At 44.3% G+C, this 22,209-nt stretch overlaps 1 protein-coding gene across 1 annotated transcript in view; it reads left to right on the top strand.

Annotated features, from left to right (window-relative positions):
- The first annotated feature begins 278 nt into the window (after positions 1 to 278).
- atf6 (activating transcription factor 6) overlaps positions 279 to 22,209 on the top strand; it is a 119,302-nt gene continuing 97,371 nt past the window's right edge. Inside the window, exons 1-6 of the mRNA XM_036978881.2 lie at positions 279 to 551; positions 5,430 to 5,506; positions 6,968 to 7,043; positions 7,200 to 7,297; positions 8,212 to 8,326; positions 8,729 to 8,914. Coding sequence (XP_036834776.2) covers positions 455 to 551; positions 5,430 to 5,506; positions 6,968 to 7,043; positions 7,200 to 7,297; positions 8,212 to 8,326; positions 8,729 to 8,914 — 649 coding nt within the window. The 5' untranslated portion in view covers positions 279 to 454. The remainder of the gene's footprint in view (positions 552 to 5,429; positions 5,507 to 6,967; positions 7,044 to 7,199; positions 7,298 to 8,211; positions 8,327 to 8,728; positions 8,915 to 22,209) is intronic.

The raw sequence follows: 22,209 nt of genomic DNA, 5'->3' as shown, positions 1-22,209 counted from the left end.
GTCGCAAGACGATTAAATCAGAACATCAGCTTTCTCTGCATAAATTAACCTTACTAAACCAATGATGCCCTTCTAACCCTAAGCCCACTGTTGACAAAATATCTGTCCCCTTCACTTTAGGAGTAATATAAATTAATCGTTTTAAATTGGGATGACGGATATGGCTAATTGTGTGCACCCACTGGTTAAGGAAAATTATACTTTTTAGAACCTGTGCTTTGCTGCAGCCTCATGGTGTATCTCGTCATTACAACCACCGAGGGATTTATATACCCTTCTCGGGAGCCGTAGATTTACGGTAAAGCAAGACGTGTATCTTGTTTTTTTTAAAGTAGAACAGGAAGAACATTTATCTGTGAATACGAACCAGCAACATGTACAGCCGATGCTAAGCATATGACCTATTAGAATAAACAATTTCTTTAAAATCGGTTACTAATGTATTCGAGGAAGTATGTCGTCCGATTTAATGTTAGACTTCGAGACTCAAGAACAACAAATGATGAACAGTGAAACTGGCACCATGTCCATCGACCAGGATGGCGAGTGGGGTAAGCAAGCGTCACTTGCCAACAGCTAACGTTAGCTTGCTAGTGTACGGTTAAAGAGAGACACCAACTCCTCGGAAATATTTACTACAAATGTCAACATGTTGGTTGTGTTTACGATGGTTATAGTCTATCGAATGAATGTTCTTCATTTGCCATGCTTGTTGCTAACATAGTAGCTAGCTAGTTATTTGGCAAGCTGGCTAGCTAACGTTTAACTGCCTCAAGTCAGTAACCGCTATCGCCCACTGGTAGCTGTTGCCATGTCTAAAAATAACGTTTTACAATCTGAATTCTCTACAATCTAAGTTAAATTATTTGTAACTATCTCTGCCCTGTACGAATATGTTATTATTATCATCATCATAAAACAAATAGCCTGTTAGATAGGGGGGGGGGGGTAGGGTTATGAATTCGCGAGAAGAGAAACAAAAACATTAGATTGCAAAACGTCTAATCCTTTTAGTTATAGATATGGCTAGCCTTAGCCCAAAATGCACTCTTATTAAGGAGCCAACTGTTACATTCTAAGCAAAGATAGAACATCGAGACAGATATTTAACCGGATGTATAAATGTGAAGCATCCGGTTGGCGTTTGCAATCGCTAGCAAGATGGAGCTAGATGGAATTTCTGGCCGATATTTCTGCTTATTTCCTCATCGATTAAACATTTGATCTCAATGCAGTTTTCTGTTTCTAAAACTAGAATCTATTACGAACAGAGTGGACACATGTTTGTAGACTTTACCCTTTGCCAAAGTTTCCCCGAAATTGCGTTGTTTAGAAGGAGTGTACTCGCATTTCACAGAGTAGGCCCTCCCTAAAGGAAATATGCAAATACATGCTAGAACGCGCCAATCGGCTCCTACTATGTGTCATTTGCTGACATGCTGTGTGGTCTTTCTTGGGTTAGTTGTAAAAACCCTTGCCGTACGTTATTTTCGAGGTAGACTGGCTCTTGCGGCCAAAACAGCCAAATCGAAACGTGAATCGATTATCAATTGCGATAGGGTTCAATAAACATAAAGCCCTTTACTTTAATATCACATCAAAAATAATGTCACTAATACAAAATATACACTTACTGTATGTACACAGTTTTAACCGGCTTTATCACAGTTGCAGCCAACTGATTTTTTTCATTGACAACACGTTTCTGTTTTCACGTTTCTTCAGTTGCACACAGGTGTTCAGAGCATGCTAGACAGCTAATTTCCACAGGTGGCTTTGTTTTACAGCTGTCTTCCGTAAATATGCTTTGTAACGAGTGTAGGGGCTCTTAACACAACTCCCTCATACAGAAGATACCTTGGTCCAATGACTCTCTTATGTGTTATGTAATGGAACTGAGAGTCATGATCAAATCAAATGTATCGGTCACATACACATGGTTAGCAGGTGTTTATTGCGAGCGTAGCGAAATGCTTGTTCTTCTAGTTCCCAGACAGTGCAGCAATATCTAACAATTCCACGACAAATACCGAATACACACAAATCTAAGTAAACTATAAGAATGTACATATGTGGATGAGCCAGGCTAGCCTAGGCTCTTTTTAGAATCCAAGAGTGAAATGCTTACTCACCTCTCTATCACACCTACAGGGTCATTGTGCAAAATGGTACGCAGCATCATCTGGATTTGTGTGCAACAAAAAGTTCAACATTACACCTTCTGCTACCATTTCTGCCAAGCCGTCTTCGCGTACAGTTTGACACGTACGTTCGATAAATCCAACGTGTGCACCACCCAGAACGCACTGCAACTTCCTCTGTAATGTAACGCAACGCTGCAAGGCAAACGCAGCGTTCCATTGGAAATGAATGGACATCTGGTGTAGCAAAACGCAAACGACGCTGTCGGTGTGATGGATGCGTAACATGTAGGCTCTAGTGTTGTCACGATACTGGCATTTTGACTTCGATACCTTTAGTATCACAATACTCGATACCATCACGATAATTTACCAAAACAACACCAAAATGATACCAGGGCAAGCAAAATAAGAATGGCACTTAATCCAGACAAATCTTTTGATTTCAATATCATTCATTACTTTAGTCATTTTAGATTGTTTTATTGTATGCATTAATGAATCAATTATACAGTCAAACATTCAATTTGACTTTGGTATAATAAAAAAAAATGTAAACAATCTAACTACATAATAGTAATAATTTGTTTGAATAGTAAATCTGTAGTCTGTTGATAAACTGGGTAAATCAAGATGTAGCCGAGGCCTATTCACAATGCAGGTGAATGCATATTCAATAGGACTGTGTGCATGCATTGAGTTATTGAGCTTGTTCTGGCTGATTTTTCATGGATGAAAATAAATCTGTCTCTTTTCCATTTAGGTCTTTTATTTTATGATGCTGATCAACAACATTTGCATAGAAGAAGTCATCTCTTTTATAGAAGTGTGCACCGTCTCTTTAAAGGGGCAATCAGCAGTTGTTACATCCATTTTTGGACGTATAAATGTACTGATATGTATCCATTGATTCCTAAAGAATATAACTTATAAATGTCTCATGAGCTTAGTTCAACTGTCACACCCCCACCCTCAGAACCCCAAATTACAAGCTTGTTTTACTCCAACGATGTAAACATGAGAAATATGTAAACAAACACTATATAGCCTCAAAACATGGTTAAAACTATCATTTTCATATCATGGCTGGGACTGATCCTTGCATCCATAGCTCTCTTGTCTATGAATTTGTGTTTACATTTCTTCAGCCACATCCCCTCAGCTTTTCACTGTGCCAGGGGGCGGGGACGCGGCTTTGTTATTGTTTCTATTGCTGCTTTGAGACCCACGACATTTACACACAGTCTGTTCGAGGCTCGAGCAAAGATGATCTTGACTGGGGGAGACAAAATGAAAGTATAACGTTTTTGGTGACAATCCGCTTTGTAATCCAGCAATATTTTGTGTTATTGTGTGTATCACAAACAAGGTAATAGGGTAGTGAAGTGATTTTAGCTTCAGCTGTAAGCTAGCAAAGAAAGCTAGCCTACAAAGCTGGAAGCTACCGGTGTCTTCTTGCATTGTAAAGTGTTCCTGCCTTTAATGAACCATTGTTTTGTGAACAGTAATGTACAGTTTCAACATTTCTACATGCCGTGTTGCGTCGATCAAGTGAGTTAACTTCTGTGCAGCATAATGTGATGCAGCCCAGACTCCCAGTGGTTCCTCAGGACAGACTAGAGTCAGTATGAGAGGGGAGCTAACATGATACAGTCCAGACTCCCAGTGGGTTCAGTGGTTCCTCAGGACAGACTAGAGTCAGAATGAGAGGGGAGCTAACATGATACAGTCCAGACTCCCAGTGGGTTCAGTGGTTCCTCAGGACAGACTAGAGTCAGAATGAGAGGTGAGCTAACATGATACAGTCCAAACTCCCAGTGGTTCCTCAGGACAGACTAGAGTCAGAATGAGAGGTGAGCTATCATGATACAGTCCAGACTCCCAGTGGTTCCTCAGGACAGACTAGAGTCAGAATGAGAGGTGAGCTATCATGATACAGTCCAGACTCCTAGTGGTTCCTCAGGACAGACTAGAGTCAGAATGAGAGGGGAGCTAACATGATACAGTCCAGACTCCCAGTGGGTTCAGTGGTTCCTCAGGACAGACTAGAGTCAGAATGAGAGGGGAGCTAACATAATACAGTCCAGACTCCCAGTGGTTCCTCAGGACAGACTAGAGTCAGAATGAGAGGTGAGCTAACATGATACAGTCCAGACTCCCAGTGGTTCCTCAGGACAGACTAGAGTCAGAATGAGAGGGGAGCTAACATGATACAGTCCAGACTGCCAGTGGGTTCAGTGGTTCCTCAGGACAGACTAGAGTCAGAATGAGAGGGGAGCTAACATGATACAGTCCAGACTCCCAGTGGGTTCAGTGGTTCCTCAGGACAGACTAGAGTCAGAATGAGAGGTGAGCTAACATGATACAGTCCAAACTCCCAGTGGTTCCTCAGGACAGACTAGAGTCAGAATGAGAGGGGAGCTAACATGATACAGTCCAGAACCATTGTCTTCAACAAGGTCCGAAGGGCCACACTGAAAATTGGCTATATTTCCTCATGGTCAAAATTAACAAAAAAATAGTCCTCTATTCATCGTTTTCTAGTCTTTGATGCTCTGTGACAGTCTAGCTTGAATTTGTTGTGATTTTTTAGTGAACTGGACATTTCAAGAAAATGTTCTATGAATGTAGGTCCATTATGTCTACACAGTTTAGATTTGGTTTTAGTCATTTTAAAGCACATTCTAATTTAAAAAAAAGTTTTTATTTAACCTTTATTTAACTAGGTACGTCAGTTAAGAACAAATTCTTATTTACAATGACGGCCTAACCCAGACGGCGCTGGGCCAATTGTGCGCCACCCTTTGGGACTCACAGTCACGGCCGGTTGTGATACAGCCTGGAATCCAACCAGGGTCTGTAGTGACGCCTCTAGCGCTGAGATGCAGTGCCTTAGACTGCTGCGCCACTCGGGAGCCCTTACCAACAGGAAAACGTAAATGGAATGTTTACTAATTTGATCAAACAAGTGGGCCGTCAGTTATGCATTAACAATGTGTAAATAATAAGTGAATAGCCATATCTATGACCTAAGAGAAGCCGTTTACAATATGAATTCTCCTTCTTTAGCCCCATGTGGCTAAACTGTGATTAACTATCTGACGTGGCGTTGTGGATAACTATCTGAAACATGTCAAGACATCTGTTAAACTAGCCTTCGATGAAAACAGTAGTTAGTCTTTGGCGAAGGCAACTAAGTATTGTTTTCATGTAAGGCTACTGTTAAATCCGACGTGTGTGTGTGTGTGTGTGTGTGTGTGTGTGTGTGTGTCTCTTGCTCTCAAGCAGACATCAGCCTGTTTGACGAGCTGGACAACCTTGGAGATGCAGACGAACTTTTTCAGGGCTTGGAGTGCGTGGGATATGTGAGTACAGGGCTACAGACACACTCTAGGCTACACAGACACACTCTAGGCAACACAGACTACACAGACACTCTAGGCAACACAGACTACACAGACACACTAGGCAACACAGACACACTCTAGGCAACACAGACTACACAGACACACTCTAGGCAACACAGACTACACAGACACACTCTAGGCAACACAGACTACACAGACACACTCTAGGCAACACAGACACACTCTAGGCAACACAGACTACACAGACGCACACTAGGCAACACAGACTACACAGACACACTCTAGGCAACACAGACTACACAGACGCACACTAGGCAACACAGACTACACAGACACACTCTAGGCAACACAGACTACACAGACACACTCTAGGCAACACAGACTACACAGACACACTCTAGGCAACACAGACTACACAGACACACTCTAGGCAACACTGTCTCTTAAAGTGGAACTGACAAGTGTTTTAACTACTTTGCTGATTTCAAACAGACAATCATAATATCAGTAAAAAAAATACATAGAATTCCCAGTTTCTTCTACAAAACCAATAGGTTCTATTTGATGATGAGTTCCATGATGTAGAGTAAGGCATTGTTGGCAGAATAGATGGATGCAGTTAAATGTATGATTAATATAATTATACAATACATTTCTTGGAAGTCCCACAAATATTGCTATCAGGTTGTAAATCACAGCTGGCCTGTTAACATTGTTTGGTTCCTCCGGCCATTTAGGAATGCACTGTTTCAGTTTCAAAGACCTAATGTTTTTGGGTAAAAACAGATGAATGTAACAAGAGCTGGGAATGCCAATACAATCAAAACTAGCAATGGCAATGGTCACAGGTCAGTCGTACCATGGCTAATAGGTTATCTATTTATTTACCAAGCTAAAAAAAAACTGAGAGTAATGTTAGCTAGCTAGCTGCTGGGAGGGTGTTGTCATTGGATGAGTGGGTGATTGGCTGACTCCCCTCCCGAGAAAGATATATCGCCCAGCCCTTTTAGTGTTAATAGTAAATGATGGCAGGCAAATGGCTTATTTGCATACAGGCCTTCTGTAGCTCTGATTGGCTATGGCACAACAGTCGAGATGGATGTTGTTGTTTTTTTCATTAGGTTTTATTTACTGCAGTGTCTTAATTGTACCAACGCACGGCCACTTCCCTACTATATATTGCTATAGAATTTTCACAAATGCCTTTAGTATACAGAATTTCCAAACATTCTGTGAATGACCACATCTAAATGCTCCCTTGTCATAAAATGTAAAAAAAAAGTGTCATATTCTTCCCGGAGGTTGTATATGAACAGATTTTAGATTTTTTTTTACAAGATTTCATGTTGCTAAAACACCGTCAGTTCCACTTTAGAAAATCGTAACAGACCAGATTCACAGTGAACCATCATAATGAGAAGTACAGCGATTGTGTGTCTGCTCTGTTTAACCCTCTAGGCCGGCGATGCCCCAGACCTCGACTTTGACATCGACCTGCCTCCCTGGAGCACTGACACAGGCAGCACCTACACAGGTGTGTCTAATACCGGTCTAATCAGGTCTATGGTATAAGGTGGTATTGGACAAAAATTGTTTAAACATGTCAGTACCAGTATTTCTCTTGTGTAAATTTGAGTGTGGACTCTCTCCTTCCTGCCCACACCATGAGCTCTGTGTTCCTTGTCTGCAGATGGGGATCTGAGTGTGGACTCTCTCTCTCCTGCCCATACCATGAGCTCTGTCACCTCGCCTGCATCCCGAGAGGCCCTGTCACCTTACTCCATACAAGTAAGTCCCCCTGTCTCTCTCCAGTGTGTTTCACTGTAGGTCATTTTGCATTTATGTGTTTGATGTGCCTATTTTGTATGGCTGGGAGTATTTCCAGTGTGTGTCTAGGCCCATCTGTGTTAGTTTGTGTTTTTCGCCCCACATGGTACCATTACACACGTTGCTATCTCTGCCATCTGCTTTCGCAATCCACACACACACACACACACACACACACACACTTGAGCACCTCATTAAGGAAGGTCTGAAGCACCTTGTCAGACTAATTATCCACCATCTGCCAGAGGTGTGGCCCCGCCCCCTCGTTAAAATGAGGTGATGACAACTCTGGCCATATTAACATAATGTAGCAGGCAGTTGTTTTCACAGCATGTCAGAAAGAGGACTAGGGTTAGATCTTGTGACCCTACACTGCACATGTTTATATCTCCTGCCATTATGATCAAGGGCATTTGTGCACTACACCTCAAAGATACTTTGGATGTCGCCAAAGGCATCAAGTCTTCAAAAACTTTGTAGTTCCTTTTAGTAAGATTTTGATTTTTTTATTTCACCTTTATTTAACCAGGTAGGCTAGTTGAGAACAAGTTCTCATTTACAACTGCGACCTGGCCAAGATAAAGCACAGCAGTGTGAACAGACAACACAGAGTTACACATGGAGTAAACAATAAACAAGTCAATAACACAGTAGAAAAAAAAGAGAGTCTGTATACATTGTGTGCAGCGGTGAATACCTTCCTTGGCCATACATCTATACAATCGGCATTATAACACTCAAATATTTAGTATTTTAGCCGTGGTGGTGCGCTGCGTGTAAATGCATATAGGGGAACACTGGACCTTCTGGAGGTATTGTAAAACCTCACACAGCAGGGAAACATTGATGGCTCGTCTCTCTGCTGCCCCCTACAGGAGGATCTAGCCCAATCTCCTGCCGTCTCTGTCTGCTCCGAGTCCAGTGGCTTCTCAGAGCCCCCCCTGCCCCTGGCCAAGAGGGCCCCCAAGAGGACCAATCAGGCTACGCGAGGTCAGATATACACCTCTCCATCCATCCATCCATCCATCCATCCATCCATCCATCCATCCATCATCATCCTCCTCTTCTTTCATATCAGGCTGCCATTTCTTCCTGTAGTTACATTGGCTTTCAGTGAAAATACTGTATCACTCTCCCTCGTCAGTCTGTTTCTGATTTGGAAAATATGTTATTGATTGACTTTGTTAGTTTTAATGGATCGGAAAAAGTATGATGACTCAAGCCAAACATTAGTAGAACCAAACAACAGATGTTTATTGGCTCAAGTCCATTCGCCCTGTTTTCATTGGACCAAATATATATTTTTTATGATACATAAAATAGCATCTGGAGGGGGAAGAAGGCTCCGTTTTAAAAAATGGAAACAGTTATGAATTATGATCCGTCTCACAGTGAAGAGGCCTATCCAGCTCACCCCCAAGGTGTCCATCCAGCCCAGACCAGTTGTAATGGCTGTACCCCAGCATGCCGCGGGCCCTCTCCAGACCATCATCATCCAGCCCCTGCAGACCACCCTGGTGCCTCACCCTGCTGTGGTCAAACCTGCCCCTGTCAGCATACAGCCAGCGCCACCTATAGGTGAGTCTAAAACTACACTATAATACATATTATAAACTGGGTGGTTGGAGAACTGAATGCTGATTGGCTGAAAGCCGTGTTATGAGACACTATACCACGGGTATGACAAAACCATTGTATTTTTACTGTTCTAATTATCTTTGTAACCAGTTTTATAATAGCAATTATAAACTGGGTGGTTCGAGCCCTGAATGCTGATTTGGCTGACAGCCGTGGTATATCAGACCGTATACCACGGGTATGACAACTTATTTTTACTGCTCTAATTGCGTTGGTCACCAGTTTATAACAGCAATAAGGCACCTCGGTGGTTTGTGATATATGGCCAATATACCACGGCTAACGGATGTATCCAGGCACAACGCCATGTACCACAAACAGGAGTTCCCTGATCCTGGTGCAGAATGCACAGCGTTTCTCCCTCCCGATATTGACTGATACCATTCATTTCAGTAATACATTTAAAAAAAAGACAATACAAGTAAGTGTCTACTAACATTTTTAATGCAGAGTGCCAGGTCTCTCTCCATTCAGAGACATCAGTATCAAGCCTGTCTGTCAGAGTGCCAGGTCTCTGTCCATTCAGAGACATCAGTATCAAGCCTGTCTGTCAGAGACATCAGTATCAAGCCTGTCTGTCAGAGTGCCAGGTCTCTCTCCATTCAGAGACATCAGTATCAAGCCTGTCTGTCAGAGTGCCAGGTCTCTCTCCATTCAGAGACATCAGTATGAAGCCTGTCTGTCAGAGTGCCAGGTCTCTCTCCATTCAGAGACATCAGTATCAAGCCTGTCTGTCAGAGTGCCAGGTCTCTCTCCATTCAGAGACATCAGTATCAAGCCTGTCTGTCAGAGTGCCAGGTCTCTGTCCATTCAGAGACATCAGTATCAAGCCTGTCTGTCAGAGTGCCAGGTCTCTCTCCATTCAGAGACATCAGTATCAAGCCTGTCTGTCAGAGTGCCGGGTCTCTGTCCATTGAGACATCAGTATCTGTCTGTCAGAGTGCCAGGTCTCTCTCCATTCAGAGACATCCGTATCTGTCTGTCAGAGTGCCAGGGCTCAGTCCATTCAGAGACATCAGTATCAAGCAAAAGCATCTCCAGTCCATCTGTAGAAATACAGTAGGCAGAGTTCAGCAGTGACACATAGAATGAAAAGGGTGTTGCTGTTACTGGACTGTGTTATTAGAAATCACCTCACTGTGGCTATGTTACTGGGCTGTGTTATTAGAAATCACCTCACTGTGGCTATGTTACTGGGCTGTGTTATTAGAAATCACCTCACTGTGGATGTGTTGAGGGGGAGTGTTGAGGGGGCGTGTTGAGTGCCAGGTCTCTCTGCATCTCATATGCATCAGTGAACACACAGTCACTGTTCTATTACCAATGGCAGTTAGGGATGGGTGATATGACACACACACAGATACTATGTTGAAGTTTAAACCGGTCAGACTAAATTTACCTAATTCTGTTCTCCCCATTGACGACCGTTGGAAAGCAGGCAAGAGGTGAGGCTGGAGATAAGGTCTTTGCCAGAGCCCCGATTGATGGGCATAGCAGTTTAGATTAGCACCTGGGCCCTCAAAGATACTTGTTGGTCACACACACACACAGTGATCAGGCTGGTTCCGCTAGGCTAGGTTATACCCTGGACATTATATAGTGAACACAGTGATCAGGCTGGTTCCACTAGGCCTGGTTATACCCTGGACATTATATAGTGAACACAGTGATCAGGCTGGTTCCACTAGGCCTGGTTATACCCTGGACATTATATAGTGAACACAGTGATCAGGCTGGTTCCACTAGGCCTGGTTATACCCTGGATATTATATAGTGAACACAGTGATCAGGCTGGTTCCACTAGGCCTGGTTATACCCTGGACATTATATAGTGAACACAGTGATCAGGCTGGTTCCACTAGGCCTGGTTATACCCTGGATATTATATAGTGAACACAGTGATCAGGCTGGTTCTGCTAGGCCTGGTTATACCCTGGACATTATATGGTGAACACAGTGATCAGGCTGGTTCCGCTAGGCTAGGTTATACCCTGGACATTATATAGTGAACACAGTGATCAGGCTGGTTCCACTAGGCCTGGTTATACCCTGGACATTATATAGTGATCAGGCTGGTTCCACTAGGCCTGGTTATACCCTGGACATTATATAGTGAACACAGTGATCAGGCTGGTTCCACTAGGCCTGGTTATACCCTGGATATTATATGGTGAACACAGTGATCAGGCTGGTTCCGCTAGGCCTGGTTATACCCTGGACATTATATGGTGAACACAGTGATCAGGCTGGTTCCGCTAGGCTAGGTTATACCCTGGACATTATATAGTGAACACAGTGATCAGGCTGGTTCCACTAGGCCTGGTTATACCCTGGACATTATATAGTGAACACAGTGATCAGGCTGGTTCCACTAGGCCTGGTTATACCCTGGACATTATATAGTGAACACAGTGATCAGGCTGGTTCCACTAGGCCTGGTTATACCCTGGACATTATATAGTGAACACAGTGATCAGGCTGGTTCCACTAGGCCTGGTTATACCCTGGACATTATATAGTGAACACAGTGATCAGGCTGGTTCCACTAGGCCTGGTTATACCCTGAACATTATATAGTGAACACAGTGATCAGGCTGGTTCCACTAGGCCTGGTTATACCCTGGACATTATATGGTGAACACAGTGATCAGGCTGGTTCCGCTAGGCTAGGTTATACCCTGGACATTATATAGTGAACACAGTGATCAGGCTGGTTCCACTAGGCCTGGTTATACCCTGGACATTATATAGTGAACACAGTGATCAGGCTGGTTCCACTAGGCCTGGTTATACCCTGGACATTATATAGTGAACACAGTGATCAGGCTGGTTCCACTAGGCCTGGTTATACCCTGGATATTATATAGTGAACACAGTGATCAGGCTGGTTCCGCTAGGCCTGGTTATACCCTGGACATTATATAGTGAACACAGTGTTCAGGCTGGTTCCGCTAGGCTAGGTTATAGGGCCGAGACGGTACCATTATCTCAATATTCTTTCCATGGCAAAAATCTAAACACGAAAAACACCGAACTCTGTAATGCTTTAACCTGCTGTATGTAAAGTATTGTTGCTATAGATACATGTGACTCTGGATGGCATTATGATGTCTGTTTGCAACATTAGGGCTGTTTTCCTAAAGAAGTTAAATCCACGTCTTGTTTTGTTCCCTTACCACGATTACTAATGAGTGCCACGATTACTAATGAGTGCCACGATGACTAATGAGTGCCACGATGACTAATGAGTGCCACGATGACTAATGAGTGCCACGATGACTAATGAGTGCCACGATGACTAATGAGTGCCACGATGACTAATGAGTGCCACGATGACTAATGAGTGCCACGATGACTAATGAGTGCCACGATGACTAATGAGTGCCACGATGACTAATGAGTGCCACGATGACTAATGAGTGCCACGATTACCAATGAGTGCCACGATGACTAATGAGTGCCACGATGACTAATGAGTGCCACGATGACCAATGAGTGCCACGATGACCAATGAGTGCCACGATGACCAATGAGTGCCACGATGACCAATGATTGCCACGATGACTAATGAGTGCCACGATTACCAATGAGTGCCACGATGACCAATGAGTGCCACGATGACCAATGAGTGCCACGATGACCAATGAGTGCCACGATGACCAATGAGTGCCACGATGACCAATGAGTGCCACGATGACCAATGAGTGCCACGATGACCAATGAGTGCCACGATGACCAATGAGTGCCACGATGACCAATGAGTGCCACGATGACCAATGAGTGCCACGATGACCAATGAGTGCCACGATGACCAATGAGTGCCACGATGACTAATGAGTGCCACGATGACTACCGAGTGCCACGATGACTACCGAGTGCCACGATGACTAATGAGTGCCACGATGACTAATGAGTGCCACGATGACTAATGAGTGCCACGATGACTAATGAGTGCCACGATGACTAATGAGTGCCACGATGACTAATGAGTGCCACGATGACTAATGAGTGCCACGATGACTACCGAGTGCCACGATGACTACCGAGTGCCACGATGACTACCGAGTGCCACGATGACTAATGAGTGCCACGATGACTAATGAGTGCCACGATGACTAATGAGTGCCACGATGACTAATGAGTGCCACGATGACTAATGAGTGCCACGATGACTAATGAGTGCCACGATGACTAATGAGTGCCACGATGACTAATGAGTGCCACGATGACTAATGAGTGCCACGATGACTACCGAGTGCCACGATGACTAATGAGTGCCACGATGACTAATGAGTGCCACGATGACTACCGAGTGCCACGATGACTAATGAGTGCCACGATGACTAATGAGTGCCACGATGACTAATGAGTGCCACGATGACTAATGAGTGCCACGATTACCAATGAGTGCCACGATGACTACCGAGTGCCACGATGACTACCGAGTGCCACGATGACTACCGAGTGCCACGATGACTACCGAGTGCCACGATACTGGTATCGTCCTGGGTCTACTAGGTTATACTCGGGACATTACATGCACCTAAGAAGTAGAAAATAAAGCAGTTTACATAAATTATGTTTCACAATTGGGTTATCTAATGTGTCAAAGTAATGAAGTGGGTTTACTTACCTTCTGTATTTGAACAAATGATGAGCCTGTGAAAGCTGTTGTCGCTGACAGGTGAAGGTTGCTGGCTGGATACTTGCCAACATGTGGCTGACTGTTCTATGTATAGGAAGGCTCACAGTGAGGCCATGTCTGTCTGTTCTATGTATAGGAAGGCTCACAGTGAGGGCACGTCTGTCTGTTCTATGTATAGGAAGGCTCACGGTGAGGCCATGTCTGTCTGTTCTATGTATAGGAATGCTCACGGTGAGGCCATGTCTGTCTGTTCTATGTATAGGAAGGCTCACAGTGAGGGCACGTCTGTCTGTTCTATGTATAGGAAGGCTCACAGTGAGGGCATGTCTGTCTGTTCTATGTATAGGAAGGCTCACAGTGAGGGCACGTCTGTCTGTTCTATGTATAGGAAGGCTCACAGTGAGGGCATGTCTGTCTGTTCTATGTATAGGATGGCTCACAGTGAGGGCATGTCTGTCTGTTCTATGTATAGGAAGGCTCACAGTGAGGGCATGTCTGTCTGTTCTATGTATAGGAAGGCTCACAGTGAGGGCACGTCTGTCTGTTCTATGTATAGGAATGCTCACGGTGAGGCCATGTCTGTCTGTTCTATGTATAGGAAGGCTCACAGTGAGGGCATGTCTGTCTGTTCTATGTATAGGAATGCTCACGGTGAGGGCATGTCTGTCTGTTCTATGTATAGGAATGCTCACGGTGAGGCCATGTCTGCATTGATGCTGATGAGAGCCCCCTTTGCTGGTCTTCTCTATGCTGCATGTTCGGCTGAAAACGGGACATCTCTCGAACAACTGCAGCAGGCAATCTTATGAGGTGGTGTGACAGTGTGATATAATGGACAGTCAAGTGGTAAATTGCAAAGAAAATACAAATATTTTTGCTAATGTACTTAACAACCAAAATGACTATACTTAGTTGTATCTGCTTGGCCGGAGAATTAGCCCACTAGTTTATCAACCTGGGTAATTTTGAATACAACGTTTTTATTTATTTATTTACATAATGCACATTACCTGTCGTTGTTGATCAGGGCAGTAACTCGGGTCACTATCAGAGGTCTCACGATAGCGTGTCCTTTTCATAGGAGTCGAGGGAGACTGGCAACAACAGAGGAGGTGTCACAAGGCTACTTGTGTTGCATGACACACTTTTAAAAAATTCTGAGGTCTTGCCTGACAAACTGTGAAAATAGCAAGTGAACAGTGAATTAAATTATTTTTGGAGGTAGCTAAACCATTGCAATCACATTTGCTGGACATGTTATGATACCCACCTTTGCTTCTCTGGTAGGCGCCGGCATCCGTTCATGACCCGGGGATCAGTCTTCCACTTGGTGCAACAGGGAAAAACAGGGTCAACGATTGTCACATCATCCCTCAATAATAAACATATCTTGAGAAATAACGTAATGTCGTTTTGTAAACTAATTACATGAATTACAGATGTAGACTGACCGGCTTCAGATGGATTTAGATTCAGACCGGTAACGCTGTTACACTGTGCAACCAACTGGGACATGTTCTGCTATGGCCCTGCGTTGGTTTGAGTTTGTTGCTGCCAGTACACTGTTGTAGTCCTAGTCAGACATAAATGTTGTTTTGAGTTTGTTGCTGCCAGTACACTGTTGTAGTCCTAGTCAGACATAAATGTTGGTTTGAGTTTGTTGCTGCCAGTACACTGTTGTAGTCCTAGTCAGACATAAATGTTGGTTTGAGTTTGTTGCTGCCAGTACACTGTTGTAGTCCTAGTCAGACATAAATGTTGGTTTGAGTTTGTTGCTGCCAGTACACTGTTGTAGTCCTAGTCAGACATAAATGTTGGTTTGAGTTTGTTGCTGCCAGTACACTGTTGTAGTCCTAGTCAGACATAAATGTTGGTTTGAGTTTGTTGCTGCCAGTACACTGTTGTAGTCCTAGTCCGACATAAATGTTGGTTTGAGTTTGTTGCTGCCAGTACACTGTTGTAGTCCTAGTCCGACATAAATGAGCTAATACTACCATCGCTGCATCCAATATGTATTTGTGCCCCTAGACATGGGGTTGCTCCTCACAGGCTAATGTGTGACTGTTTCATCTAAATTACACTCATTTAGAGTGGAATGGAAATACGATGACATTGCTAAAGTAGACAAATAAATAGTAGGAAACAGCTAGAGAGGTTTGTCAAAAATAGCTACCGATACTAATGTTAGCTAGTTAAAAAATACGGTGGTCCCTTCAATCCTAGTTTGCTAGCTAACGTCAGCTATGATAGAGATAATAATGATCAAACTATACATAACCAGCAGTCTCTAGTCTAGTCAACAGGTATACTCACCACTACTGGTTGGTCGATCCGTACAGGGATGTTCAGTCTCTAGTCAACCGGTATACTCACCAGTACTGGTTGGTCAATCCGTACAGGGATGTTCAGTCTCTAGTCAACCGGTATACTCACCAGTACTGGTTGGTCAATCCGTACAGGGATGTTCAGTCTCTAGTCAACCGGTATACTCACCAGTACTGGTTGGTCAATCCGTACAGGGATGTTCAGTCTCTAGTCAACCGGTATACTCACCAGTACTGGTTGGTCAATCCGTACAGGGATGTTCAGTCTCTAGTCTAGTCAACAGGTATACTCACCACCACTGGTTGGTCAATCCGTACAGGGATGTTCAGTCTCTAGTCAACTGGTATACTCACCAGTACTGGTTGGTCAATCCATACAGGGATGTTCAGTCTCTAGTCAACAGGTATACTCACCACCACTGGTTGGTCAATCCGTACAGGGATGTTCAGTCTCTAGTCTAGTCAACAGGTATACTCACCAGTACTGGTTGGTCAATCCGTACAGGGATGTTCAGTCTCTAATCTAGTCAACCGGTATACTCACCAGTACTGGTTGGTCAATCCGTACAGGGATGTTCAGTCTCTAGTCAACAGGTATACTCACCAGTACTGGTTGGTCAATCCGTACAGGGATGTTCAGTCTCTAGTCTAGTCAACAGGTATACTCACCACCACTGGTTGGTCAATCCGTACAGGGATGTTCAGTCTCTAGTCAACAGGTATACTCACCAGTACTGGTTGGTCAATCCGTACAGGGATGTTCAGTCTCTAGTCTAGTCAACAGGTATACTCACCACCACTGGTTGGTCAATCCATATATGGATGTTAAGTCTCTAGTCAACCGGTATACTCACCAGTACTGGTTGGTCAATCCGTACAGGGATGTTCAGTCTCTAGTCAACCGGTATACTCACCACCACTGGTTGGTCAATCCATATATGGATGTTCAGTCTCTAGTCAACCGGTATACTCACCACCACTGGTTGGTCAATCCGTACAGGGATGTTCAGTCTCTAGTCAACCGGTATACTCACCAGTACTGGTTGGTCAATCCATATATGGATGTTCAGTCTCTAGTCTAGTCAACCGGTATACTCACCACTACTGGTTGGTCAATCCATACAGGGATGTTCAGTCTCTAGTCAACCGGTATACTCACCACCACTGGTTGGTCAATCCATATATGGATGTTCAGTCTCTAGTCAACCGGTATACTCACCACCACTGGTTGGTCAATCCATATATGGATGTTCAGTCTCTAGTCAAGAGGTATACTCACCACCACTGGTTGGTCAATCCATATATGGATGTTCAGTCTCTAGTCAACCGGTATACTCACCAGTACTGGTTGGTCAATCCATACAGGGATGTTCAGTCTCTAGTCAACAGGTATACTCACCACCACTGGTTGGTCAATCCGTACAGGGATGTTCAGTCTCTAGTCAACCGGTATACTCACCACTACTGGTGGGTCAATCCATATATGGATGTTCAGTCTCTAGTCAACCGCTATACTCACCAGTACTGGTTGGTCAATCCGTACAGGGATGTTCAGTCTCTAGTCAACCGGTATACTCACCACCACTGGTTGGTCAATCCATATATGGATGTTCAGTCTCTAGTCAACCGGTATACTCACCAGTACTGGTGGGTCGATCCATATATGGATGTTCAGTCTCTAGTCAACCAGTATACTCACCACCACTGGTTGGTCAATCCGTACAGGGATGTTCAGTCTCTAGTCAACAGGTATACTCACCACCACTGGTTGGTCAATCCGTACAGGGATGTTCAGTCTCTAGTCAACCGGTATACTCACCACCACTGGTTGGTCAATCCGTACAGGGATGTTCAGTCTCTAGTCAACAGGTATACTCACCAGTACTGGTTGGTCAATCCGTACAGGGATGTTCAGTCTCTAGTCAACAGGTATACTCACCACTACTGGTTGGTCAATCCATATATGGATGTTCAGTCTCTAGTCAACCGGTATACTCACCACTACTGGTGGGTCAATCCATATATGGATGTTCAGTCTCTATTCAACCGGTATACTCACCACCACTGGTTGGTCAATCCGTACAGGGATGTTCAGTCTCTAGTCAACCGGTATACTCACCAGTACTGGTTGGTCAATCCATATATGGATGTTCAGTCTCTAGTCTAGTCAACCGGTATACTCACCAGTACTGGTTGGTCAATCCATATATGGATGTTCAGTCTCTAGTCAACCGGTATACTCACCAGTACTGGTTGGTCAATCCGTACAGGGATGTTCAGTCTCTAGTCTAGTCAACTGGTATACTCACCACTACTGGTGGGTCAATCCGTACAGGGATGTTCAGTCTCTAGTCAACCGGTATACTCACCACCACTGGTTGGTCAATCCATATATGGATGTTCAGTCTCTAGTCAACTGGTATACTCACCACTACTGGTGGGTCAATCCATATATGGATGTTCAGTCTCTATTCAACCGGTATACTCACCACCACTGGTTGGTCAATCCGTACAGGGATGTTCAGTCTCTAGTCAACCGGTATACTCACCAGTACTGGTTGGTCAATCCATATATGGATGTTCAGTCTCTAGTCTAGTCAACAGGTATACTCACCACTACTGGTGGGTCGATCCATATATGGATGTTCAGTCTCTAGTCAACCGGTATACTCACCACCACTGGTTGGTCAATCCATATATGGATGTTCAGTCTCTAGTCAACAGGTATACTCACCACCACTGGTTGGTCAATCCATATATGGATGTTCAGTCTCTAGTCAACCGGTATACTCACCAGTACTGGTTGGTCAATCCATACAGGGATGTTCAGTCTCTAGTCAACAGGTATACTCACCACCACTGGTTGGTCAATCCGTACAGGGATGTTCAGTCTCTAGTCAACTGGTATACTCACCAGTACTGGTTGGTCAATCCATATATGGATGTTCAGTCTCTAGTCAACCGGTATACTCACCACTACTGGTGGGTCGATCCATACAGGGATGTTCAGTCTCTAGTCAACCGGTATACTCACCAGTACTGGTTGGTCAATCCATATATGGATGTTCAGTCTCTAGTCTAGTCAACTGGTATACTCACCACTACTGGTGGGTCAATCCGTACAGGGATGTTCAGTCTCTAGTCAACAGGTATACTCACCACCACTGGTTGGTCAATCCATATATGGATGTTCAGTCTCTAGTCAACTGGTATACTCACCACTACTGGTGGGTCAATCCGTACAGGGATGTTCAGTCTCTAGTCAACCGGTATACTCACCAGTACTGGTTGGTCAATCCGTACAGGGATGTTCAGTCTCTAGTCAACCGGTATACTCACCACCACTGGTTGGTCAATCCGTACAGGGATGTTCAGTCTAGTCAACCGGTATACTCACCACTACTGGTGGGTCAATCCATATATGGATGTTCAGTCTCTAGTCAACCGGTATACTCACCACCACTGGTTGGTCAATCCATATATGGATGTTCAGTCTCTAGTCTAGTCAACAGGTATACTCACCACTACTGGTTGGTCGATCCATATATGGATGTTCAGTCTCTAGTCTAGTCAACCGGTATACTCACCACTACTGGTGGGTCGATCCATATATGGATGTTCAGTCTAGTCAACCGGTATACTCACCACCACTGGTTGGTCAATCCATATATGGATGTTCAGTCTCTAGTCTAGTCAACAGGTATACTCACCACTACTGGTGGGTCGATCCATATATGGATGTTCAGTCTCTAGTCAACAGGTATACTCACCACTACTTTTGGGTCGATCCATACAGGGATGTTCAGTCTCTAGTCAACCGGTATACTCACCACCACTGGTTGGTCAATCCATATATGGATGTTCAGTCTCTAGTCAACCGGTATACTCACCACTACTGGTGGGTCGATCCATACAGGGATGTTCAGTCTCTAGTCAACCGGTATACTCACCAGTACTGGTGGGTCAATCCATATATGGATGTTCAGTCTCTAGTCAACAGGTATACTCACCACTACTGGTTGGTCAATCCATATATGGATGTTCAGTCTCTAGTCTAGTCAACTGGTATACTCACCAGTACTGGTTGGTCAATCCGTACAGGGATGTTCAGTCTCTAGTCAACTGGTATACTCACCAGTACTGGTTGGTCAATCCATACAGGGATGTTCAGTCTCTAGTCAACCGGTATACTCACCACTACTGGTGGGTCGATCCATATATGGATGTTCAGTCTCTAGTCAACCGGTATACTCACCAGTACTGGTTGGTCAATCCATATATGGATGTTCAGTCTCTAGTCAACCGGTATACTCACCAGTACTGGTTGGTCAATCCGTACAGGGATGTTCAGTCTCTAGTCAACCGGTATACTCACCACCACTGGTTGGTCAATCCATATATGGATGTTCAGTCTCTAGTCAACCGGTATACTCACCACCACTGGTTGGTCAATCCATATATGGATGTTCAGTCTCTAGTCAACAGGTATACTCACCACCACTGGTTGGTCAATCCATATATGGATGTTCAGTCTCTAGTCAACAGGTATACTCACCAGTACTGGTTGGTCAATCCGTACAGGGATGTTCAGTCTCTAGTCAACCGGTATACTCACCAGTACTGGTTGGTCAATCCATACAGGGATGTTCAGTCTCTAGTCAACAGGTATACTCACCACCACTGGTTGGTCAATCCGTACAGGGATGTTCAGTCTCTAGTCAACCGGTATACTCACCACTACTGGTGGGTCAATCCATATATGGATGTTCAGTCTCTAGTCAACCGGTATACTCACCAGTACTGGTGGGTCGATCCATATATGGATGTTCAGTCTCTAGTCAACCAGTATACTCACCACTACTGGTGGGTCAATCCGTACAGGGATGTTCAGTCTCTAGTCAACCGGTATACTCACCACCACTGGTTGGTCAATCCGTACAGGGATGTTCAGTCTCTAGTCAACAGGTATACTCACCAGTACTGGTTGGTCAATCCGTACAGGGATGTTCAGTCTCTAGTCAACAGGTATACTCACCACTACTGGTTGGTCAATCCATATATGGATGTTCAGTCTCTAGTCAACCGGTATACTCACCAGTACTGGTTGGTCAATCCATACAGGGATGTTCAGTCTCTAGTCAACCGGTATACTCACCAGTACTGGTTGGTCAATCCATACAGGGATGTTCAGTCTCTAGTCAACCGGTATACTCACCACCACTGGTTGGTCAATCCATATATGGATGTTCAGTCTCTATTCAACCGGTATACTCACCAGTACTGGTTGGTCAATCCATATATGGATGTTCAGTCTCTAGTCTAGTCAACCGGTATACTCACCACTACTGGTGGGTCGATCCATATATGGATGTTCAGTCTCTAGTCAACCGGTATACTCACCACCACTGGTTGGTCAATCCATATATGGATGTTCAGTCTCTAGTCAACCGGTATACTCACCACCACTGGTTGGTCAATCCATATATGGATGTTCAGTCTCTAGTCAACCGGTATACTCACCACCACTGGTTGGTCAATCCATATATGGATGTTCAGTCTCTAGTCAACAGGTATACTCACCACCACTGGTTGGTCAATCCATATATGGATGTTCAGTCTCTAGTCAACCGGTATACTCACCAGTACTGGTTGGTCAATCCATACAGGGATGTTCAGTCTCTAGTCAACAGGTATACTCACCACCACTGGTTGGTCAATCCGTACAGGGATGTTCAGTCTCTAGTCAACTGGTATACTCACCAGTACTGGTTGGTCAATCCATATATGGATGTTCAGTCTCTAGTCAACCGGTATACTCACCACTACTGGTGGGTCGATCCATACAGGGATGTTCAGTCTCTAGTCAACCGGTATACTCACCAGTACTGGTTGGTCAATCCATATATGGATGTTCAGTCTCTAGTCTAGTCAACTGGTATACTCACCACTACAGGTGGGTCAATCCGTACAGGGATGTTCAGTCTCTAGTCAACCGGTATACTCACCAGTACTGGTTGGTCAATCCGTACAGGGATGTTCAGTCTCTAGTCAACAGGTATACTCACCACCACTGGTTGGTCAATCCATATATGGATGTTCAGTCTCTAGTCAACTGGTATACTCACCACTACTGGTGGGTCAATCCGTACAGGGATGTTCAGTCTCTAGTCAACCGGTATACTCACCAGTACTGGTTGGTCAATCCGTACAGGGATGTTCAGTCTCTAGTCAACCGGTATACTCACCACCACTGGTTGGTCAATCCG

Source organism: Oncorhynchus mykiss, chromosome 5, assembly GCF_057628025.1.
Source record: "Oncorhynchus mykiss isolate SJ-2025 chromosome 5, ASM5762802v1, whole genome shotgun sequence".
Classification (NCBI taxonomy): Eukaryota; Metazoa; Chordata; class Actinopteri; order Salmoniformes; family Salmonidae; genus Oncorhynchus; species Oncorhynchus mykiss.
Note: the sequence above shows the minus strand (reverse complement) of the source record. Positions and strands in the feature narration are given on the sequence as shown.